Genomic DNA, 8,420 nt, shown 5'->3' with positions numbered 1-8,420 from the left:
ATTTTATTTCCTTGGCCTTTTGATTCGGGTCCTGCTTTTCCTTTTTTTTTTCTCTTCCTTTTCTTTTCGTTCTTTTCTTTTTTTCCCGTGAAGTACCTTTTCTTGCCCTGTTTGAACTGTGAAGAATTACTGTGCGAATAAAGGTTGGAGTCAAACAGCCTGAGACCATAGGGAAATAAAGAGAGAGAGAGAGAGAGAGAGAGAGAGAGAGAGAGAGAGAGAGAGAGAGAGAGAGAGAGAGAGAGAGAGAGAGAGAGAGAGAGAGAGAGAGAGAGAGAGAGAGAGAGAGAGAGAGAGAGAGAGAGAGAGAGAGAGAGAGAGAGAGAGAGAGAGAGAGAGAGAGAGAGAGAGAGAGAGAGAGAGCACGGGGGGCTGACAACCACACATTGATCTCTGCCTTGCTTTACTGGTTCCTTTCAGGGCAGAGCGTCTTAAATGGACGAATGCGATTTTTTTATCCATCTTTATTCACTCTAAATTCCCTAAATCCGAGTCGACAAACGGCGTCGGCTGCGTGCGGAGAGGAAGTGATTCCTCCTGAATCCGCGAGGTCACAGAAGTCTCCGCTCTGAAAACACCCTACAGCCGTGTATAAAAACACTTTATTCCTCATTTACTGGAGAGGCAGTGTATCCACTGCCCTCGAATAAGTAGAAAAATACATGTAAGGTCAATAATTGTACTATTACTATTAATAATAATTTCGCGGGTACTTTCGTAAGTGTGAATTCAGACAGTGAATTCAGATCCATGTTATTAAGGGAAATATTTTTGCATCATTATTATAAGACAAGTTGGATGCTTACAGGTTATGCTGCAGAACCCAGAACCTTTATAGCTAACCATTGCTATGAATAAATAAATACATAAATGAATATCTACTTGCCACGATCAGTACATGAATTCTTGATATCCATCCATATGGCGCCGCTACCCTCGTGACTCTTCAACCCGGTTGACCTCTAAGCCCCTCCCAGCCCTTTAACGAAGCCCCCTCCCCCCGGCCAATCAGAAGTGATCACATCAATGGCGGGGGTCAGCCGTGAAGAGGGGGCTCGGTGCGCCGGCCAATGGGGCTGGGTGGATTAGGAGGGAGATGAAAGAATGCCACCGACTGTGAAATTGTCCGATTTTTATCGGGATGTTTGGGAACAGCTGTGTGCAAGCCTCTGGCCTAATCCTGGAGGGGGGGAGGGAGGGAGGGAGGGGGGAGGGAGGGAGGGAGAGGGCACAGGAGCAGGAAGGGGTGGGACACGTGTCCGTGTGTGTGTGTTGGCCTGCGTTCTCCATGGTGGTGTGGGATGGAAGTGTTTCCAAAGCCGTGCCGATAGGTTCATCGTACTGCTAATCCAAACTGCGTAGTCCCCCCTGGGGGGGGGTCTTGGGGACTGATCGGGGGTTTGGAGGCCTTAGCGGGGGAATGGTGGTGTAGGTAAAGCGGGTTGACTTGGGCTGCTAGCTGGATCCCCGGCTCCTCCTAGCTGAGTGTGGAGGTGTCCCTGAGCGAGACGCCTCACCCCGCCTGCTCCCGACGAGCTGGCTGTCGCCCTGCGTGGTCGACTCCGCCGGTCGGTGTGTGAACGGTTGTAGGTCGCTCTGGATGACAGCGTCTGCTCAAGGCCCTGAATGTAAAGCTAAATGTAAATCTCAGCAGACTCACGAAAGCAAAGACTTCGGCCGTCCTTCACACACTGAGGACGGCCCCTGGGATGGGGGGGTCGAGTTCCCGGGGCCCCAGATGAACCATCCACACACCGCATCATCACCGCTACGAACACGCGTTTTCACGGGGGGACCCCTTCAGCAACGGCCCGTTTCAACGCGTCAGTGCGGTGCTACGCTTCATCGGTGTGTCGCGCCATCAGAGGCGCCCTTCCCCATCTCCGCCTCGCCCATCCTCTCCCTCTTCATCCTCCCCCCCTTCTCCCCTCCTCATCCTCCCCCCTTCCCCCTCCTCATCCTCCCCCCTTCCCCCTCTTCCTCCTCCCCCTGTCTTCTCACGATCGTGTCCGCGGGCGACCATCTTGGGTCGGGCGCGGGTCCTACGTGTGGCCAGCAGGTGAGGGGGTGGGGGGGGGGGGGGGGTCTGAGCATATGCCTCCGTTGCCACGGGGTCCTGGAGCCGGATCATCTCCAAAGGCTAACGGGAATGGCTTTAGCGTATTATTCACAAAGAGCATGATTGAACAGGGAAGTGCGCCCGGCGAGAACCCAGATGCTTTGTTGGCACACGGATCTGCTGTGCTAGGGCCCGGGCTACGAGACCCACGCTTCGGAATTAGCAATGCATTCACTGAATTCCCCACGCACACCCCCCCACCCCAAACACCCAGACCGGGGTCTGGGTGTTGGGGTGTTTGGGTGGTGTTGCTCCCAGGCTGGCTGGGTGGTGTACAGGGGAGTGTCTGCGGTGAGGACATGAGCAGCAGTGTAATGGAGATCTCTCACCTGAGGGGCCCTCGCTGTCTCAGGGGGGCGGATGGGGTTTCACGAGGCTTTTGTAAGACAACAAAAAAAAAACGGATTTAGGACTATGTCTGTTTTTCGTGGCTTCCTTCGTGCGCCGTCAGTTGATGTCGGTGTGTCTCTGGGTCAGGTCAGGGCGGTGTAAAATGGGAGTGGAAACCCGTTGCGACCGGAGGGTGGGTTTATTTAGAGCTTTGGTTTTGCGGCTCTCACTTGGTGTAACAGCACCACCTTGGGGTAGAAAGTGGGATTGTCCGTGTGAACTATTTTACACAACGCTTTATAATTCCCTTTGATCATTTAAAGAAGACCGGTTAACGAGTTGTGCTATCGTGTATTCAGAAAAAACAACACAACTTTTATATTCAATAATTTAATATTTTAAAAATATTATAATAAAGAATGTCAAAAATGTGAGTTTAAGTATTGATAGAGAACAGGAAAGGCACTAGGCCTACAGATGCACAATCAAGTTTGTTTTGAAAAAAAAAAAAAAAAAAAGTATTTTCATTGACCACACAACGGAATTCAAACACAACGGAATTGAAGAACAGGCTAAACAGGGGAGTTCTTCAGCTTTACCTGTAAAAATAAAACCCATTCAATAAAAGAATAATTTATCAAATAAAACTCGAGTCTCAAACAGAGATCCCAAACGAACGTTCACCGACGTGCTCCGTCAGCGCTCCCCTTCACCACTTCTTCACCTTCAGCGCTTCTCCGCCCTCCAGACGGGGTTTGACTGCAGAGTCAGAAGTCGGCAGAATCTCTCTTAAGAATCATTTATAATAATAATAATAATAATAATAATAATACTAATACTAATACTACTACTAATAATAATAAATCTCCTTTATTACAGCGCTTTTCTTAGTACTCAAAGACGCTTTACAAAAAGGAATACAGACTCAAACAAAAGGCAAATAAACAACACTGCAACAATAGACAACAGATTAAGAGAGGGAGAGAGGGTGGAAGATGGCGGTGGATGAGGTAACAGAAGGCTAGCAGAGTGAGGTTAACTAGAGTGAGATAGACAGAAGTCTAGCAGAGTGAGGTAAACAGAAGGTAAGGGAGAGAGAGAGAGAGAGAGAGAGAGAGAGAGAGAGAGAGGGAGAGGGAGAGAGAGAGAGAGAGAGAGAGAGAGAGAGAGAGAGAGAGAGAGAGAGAGAGAGAGAGAAGGCTAGCAGAGTGAGGTAACAGAAGGCTAGCAGAGTGAGGTAACAGAAGGCTAGCAGAGTGAGGTAACAGAAGGCTAGCAGAGTGAGGTAACAGAAGGCTAGAAGAGTGAGATAACAGAAGGCTAGCAGAGTGAGGTAACAGAAGGCTAGCAGAGTGAGGTAACATAAGGCTAGCAGAGTGAGGTAACATAAGGCTAGCAGAGTGAGGTAACATAAGGCTAGCAGAGTGAGGTAACAGAAGGCTAGCAGAGTGAGGTAACAGAAGGCTAGCAGAGTGAGGTAACAGAAGGCTAGCAGAGTGAGGTAACAGAAGGCTAGCAGAGTGAGGTAACAGAAGGCTAGCAGAGTGAGGTAAACAGAAGGCTAGCAGAGTGAGGTAACAGAAGGCTAGCAGAGTGAGGTAACATAAGGCTAGCAGAGTGAGGTAACAGAAGGCTAGCAGAGTGAGGTAACAGAAGGCTAGCAGAGTGAGGTAAACAGAAGGCTAGCAGAGTGAGGTAACAGAAGGCTAGCAGAGTGAGGTAACAGAAGGCTAGCAGAGTGAGGTAACAGAAGGCTAGCAGAGTGAGGTAACAGAAGGCTAGCAGAGTGAGGTAACAGAAGGCTAGCAGAGTGAGGTAAACAGAAGGCCTACATGGGGTCCTTTGTGGGGCTGGCTGTAGAACTCTCCTGGCTGGCTGTCTTTATGGCCTGCACTGGCTGTGAGACAAATGACAACACACAAACAAACCCCTGTTCAGGTCAGCGTGGACCGACTTCGTAGACCGGACCTCATTAAAGGGAACGGGAGGGTCCCATCAAACACGTTGTTGTCTTCAACAGAACGTACTAATACACTAATGTAGAAACTGTGGAAGACTTACCAAGCTTGGTGGGCTGGACGGCGTTTAATGTATCTGTGGAGCAGAGGACAGGTCATAGGTGGAGGAAGAGGTTGTGTGAAAAGTAGTATTTAGCAGGTTCTCGCTTACGCTGTCAGCTGAAGAAATGTATAAGCCGAATATTCAGTGTACAACTACTACAACTACTATTATCTTTCATGTTTGATGAAACATTTCGAGATGTACAATGTTTTTGTAGATCACAAAAAGGAGCGAAACAAATGATCGAAATGTGAGTATGAATATCCTCGTATCTTCCTTTTCACACCAGGATTGTAGTGAAACACTGGATAAGAGGCATATATTCAGATGAATATCCCTTCCCACCGTGCTTATTGGCTTCCTTCCTCCAGTATTCCAGCTTATTCATCTACAGACGTTATGAGTGCGCTGTTGCGTCTCTGTCTTGGCCTCTCGCTGTGCGTGACCGCGTTGTTTACATAAAGTTTGAATTAATTAGCGTAGCCATAAATAAATAAACCCAGGTACAATCTCCGCTTACATGAAAGAAGCTTCTGCAGCGAGTGCCCACCATGCCTCATACGGTGAATTATTGATCACATCTGTTATTACATGAATATATGGATGCATTGTGCTGCCAGATGCTGTGTGGTCCCTGGAGAACGACAACAGGAGGAATATAAAATGCCTTGACACGCTGGAAATGTACTTCTTTAGAAGGGGCCCCTGCTTTGTTTGAATCATTAGGCCCTTCAGATGAAAAACAACACAGAGGACCACCCAGGAGACCCTCCATCTATTTATGGATCCAGACTTCTTTGGTTTTGTGGCGCAGAACCCTAACAATTACCGGGTCACCGTCTCTACTCTGGGGTGAAACAACAACATTTCCATTTCCATTTGGGGCCTTTATCAGACGCTTTTATCCAAAGCAACTCACAATAAGTCCATTTATCAGAAGAAAGAGAAACAACAACATATCTCTGTCGGTACAGTAATCAAGTGCCAAGCACTAACAACCACTAGGTTACCCCATTCCCCTTAGACAACAAAAATAGCTAGGGTAAGATGCTACACAATGCTAAGTACTGCTTTTAAACGCCAGGACGTACAACATGTCATAAGTGTGTACACTAAGTACCAGGTCATACAACATACAATAAGTGTGTACATTAAGGGGGGGGGGGGGGGCTCACCGTAGATGTTCTCTCTGTCTCCGTCCGGCCGGCAGCTGATGACGTTGGCCCGCAGACGGTTCAGCCTCTCCTGGGGACGGGGAACAACATTTATCTCTCCTCCCGTCCCCCCCTCAGGGAAGCTGCGGACATATTTTACTGTCCCGTACGCCTAATCGTTCCTCTTCCTCATCGCTGAGCTTAGCTTAGTGGTGACAGCCCCCCCTTCCCCTTCCCCGCTCGAGGCCTCCATAATATGACAGCTCTCATCCACTTATAATAACTCAAGTGCTCTTCAGTTTGAACGTGAACGAGTTTCCCCCGCCACTTCACGGCATCGCCCCACACTCAGCCAATAGGGTTCCACATGATGATGTCGCCATTATGACGACAACAATTCCAAGCACTGGGTGGTCATTTTGTGGGTCTGAATTTTGGGTCAAGAACTACAAAAATGGCCGCCTTTGGGACCTCTCCTCCGGCCGCGTTGGAGGGAGGGAGGGGCTGCTTGGGGGGCGGTGGTGGTGTCAGGTGGCGTTGGGTGGTGTTGGGTGGGGGTGTCGGGTGGTGGTGTCGGGGTTCACTTGCTGAAAGTGGGGGGGACGTGTCAGGTCGTGTTGTTTAGTTGTGTCGGTTGTCGGGTGGTGTCGGTTAGTGGTGTCGGGTGGTGGTGTCGGGTGGTGTCGTTTAGTGGTGTCGGGTGGTGGTGTCGGTTAGTGGTGTCGGGTGGTGGTGTCGGTTAGTGATGTCGGTTGTCGGGTGGTGTCGGTTAGTGATGTCGGGTGGTGTCGGTTAGTGGTGTCGGTTATTGGTCGGATGTCGGGTGGTGTTACGGGCCCTACCAGCCTCTGGAGGTGTTAGGTGGTGGTGTAAGTAGGTGTCGGGTGGTGTTAGGGGCCCTACCAGCTGCTGGAGGTGTTAGGTGGGGGTGTCGGGTGGTGTTAGGGGCCCTACCAGCTGCTGGAGGTATTAGGTGGTGGTGTAAGGTGGTGTCGGGTGGTGTTAGGGGCCCTACCAGCTGCTGGAGGTGTTAGGTGGGGGTGTCGGTTGGTGGTCAGGTGTCGGGTGGTGTTAGGGGCTCTACCAGCTGATGGGGGTGTTAGGTGGCGGTGTCGGGTGGTGTTAGGGGCCCTACCAGCTGCTGGAGGTGTTAGGTGGCGGTGTCGGGTGGTGTTAGGGGCCCTACCAGCTGCTGGAGGTGTTAGGTGGGGGTGTCGGTTGGTGGTCAGGTGTCGGGTGGTGTTAGGGGCTCTACCAGCTGATGGGGGTGTTAGGTGGCGTTAGGTGGTGTTAGGGGCCCTACCAGCTGGTGGGGGTGTTAGGTGGTGTCGGGAGGCGTTAGGTGGTGTCAGGTGGTGTTGGGTGGTGTCGGGTGGCGTTAGGTGGTGTTGGGTGGCGTAAGGTGACGTTGGGTGGCGTTAGGTGGTGTTCGGTGGTGTTGGGTGGTGTCGGGTGGTGCTAGGTGGAGTCGGATGGTGTCGGGTGGTGTTGGGTGGTGTTAGGTGGAGTCGGGTGCTATCGGGTGGTGTTGGGTGGTGTCCGGTGGTGTAAGGTGGAGTCGGGTGCTATCGGGTGGTGTTGGGTGGTGTTGGGTGGTGTCCGGTGGTGTTAGGTGGTGTCGGGTGGTGCTGGGTGGTATCGGGTGGTATCGGGTGGTGTTGGGTGGTGCAGGTGGTGTTGGGTGGTGTCGGGTGGTATCGGGTGGTGTTGGGTGGTGTCCGGTGGTGTTAGGTGGTGCTGGGTGGTGCTGGGTGGTGGCGGGTGGTATCGGGTGGTATCGGGTGGTATCGGGTGGTGTTGGGTGATGCAGGTGGTGTCGGGTGGTATCGGGTGGTATCGGGTGGTATCGGGTGGTGTTGGGTGATGCAGGTGGTGTCGGGTGGTATCGGGTGGTGTTGGGTGGTATCGGGTGGTACTGGGTGGTGTCGGTTAGTGGTGTCGGTTAGTGGTGTCGGGTGGTGTCGGTTAGTGGTGTCGGTTAGTGGTGTCGGGTGGTGTCGGTTAGTGGTGTCGGTTAGTGGTGTCGGGTGGTGTCGGTTAGTGGTGTCGGGTGGTGTCGGGTGGTGGTGTCGGTTAGTGGTGTCGGTTAGCGGTGTCGGTTAGTGGTGTCGGGTGGTGGTGTCGGTTAGTGATGTCGGTTGTCGGGTGGTGTCGGGTGGTGGTGTCGGTTAGTGGTGTCGGGTGGTGGTGTCGGTTAGTGGTGTCGGTTAGTGGTGTCGGTAAGTGATGTCGGTTGTCGGGTGGTGTCGGTTAGTAGTGTCGGTTGGTAGTGTCGGTTAGTGGTGTCGGTTGTCGGGTGGTGTCGGTTAGTGGTGTCGGTTAGTGGTGTCGGTTAGTGGTGTCGGTTAGTGGTCGGATGTCGGTTGGTGTTAGGGGCCCTACCAGCTGCTGGAGGTGTTAGGTGGTGGTGTAAGGTGGTGTCGGGTGGTGTTAGGGGCCCTACCAGCTGCTGGAGGTGTTAGGTGGGGGTGTCGGTTGGTGGTCAGGTATCGGGTGGTGTTAGGGGCCCTACCAGCTGGTGGGTGTGTTAGGTGGCGTTAGGTGGTGTTAGGGGCCCTACCAGCTGGTGGGGGTGTTAGGTGGTGTCGGGTGGCGTTAGGTGGTGTTGGGTGGCGTAAGGTGGCGTTGGTTGGCTTTAGGTGGTGTTCGGTGGTGTTGGGTGGTGTCGGTTGGTGTTAGGTGGTGTCGGGTGGTGTTGGGTGGTGTCGGGTGGTGCTAGTTGGGGTTGGGTGGTGTCGGGTGGTGCTAGGTGGTGT

The 8,420-nt window shown here is 52.1% G+C and overlaps 1 protein-coding gene across 1 annotated transcript in view; it reads right to left on the bottom strand.

Moving 5' to 3' along the window:
- Positions 1-2,719: 2,719 nt before the first annotated feature.
- The window catches only part of LOC115538892 (B-cell scaffold protein with ankyrin repeats), a 40,706-nt gene continuing 35,005 nt past the window's right edge, over positions 2,720-8,420 (bottom strand). The window contains exons 13-16 of the mRNA XM_030350117.1: positions 5,686-5,755; positions 4,511-4,543; positions 4,282-4,346; positions 2,720-3,208 (exon numbers count right to left, since the gene is read on the bottom strand). Of these exons, the coding sequence (XP_030205977.1) occupies positions 3,176-3,208; positions 4,282-4,346; positions 4,511-4,543; positions 5,686-5,755 (201 nt within the window). The 3' untranslated portion in view covers positions 2,720-3,175. The remainder of the gene's footprint in view (positions 3,209-4,281; positions 4,347-4,510; positions 4,544-5,685; positions 5,756-8,420) is intronic.

The sequence above is a fragment of the Gadus morhua genome, unplaced genomic scaffold (assembly GCF_902167405.1).
Source record: "Gadus morhua unplaced genomic scaffold, gadMor3.0, whole genome shotgun sequence".
NCBI classification, from domain to species: Eukaryota; Metazoa; Chordata; class Actinopteri; order Gadiformes; family Gadidae; genus Gadus; species Gadus morhua.
This window is presented reverse-complemented; position numbering and strand designations above follow the sequence as displayed.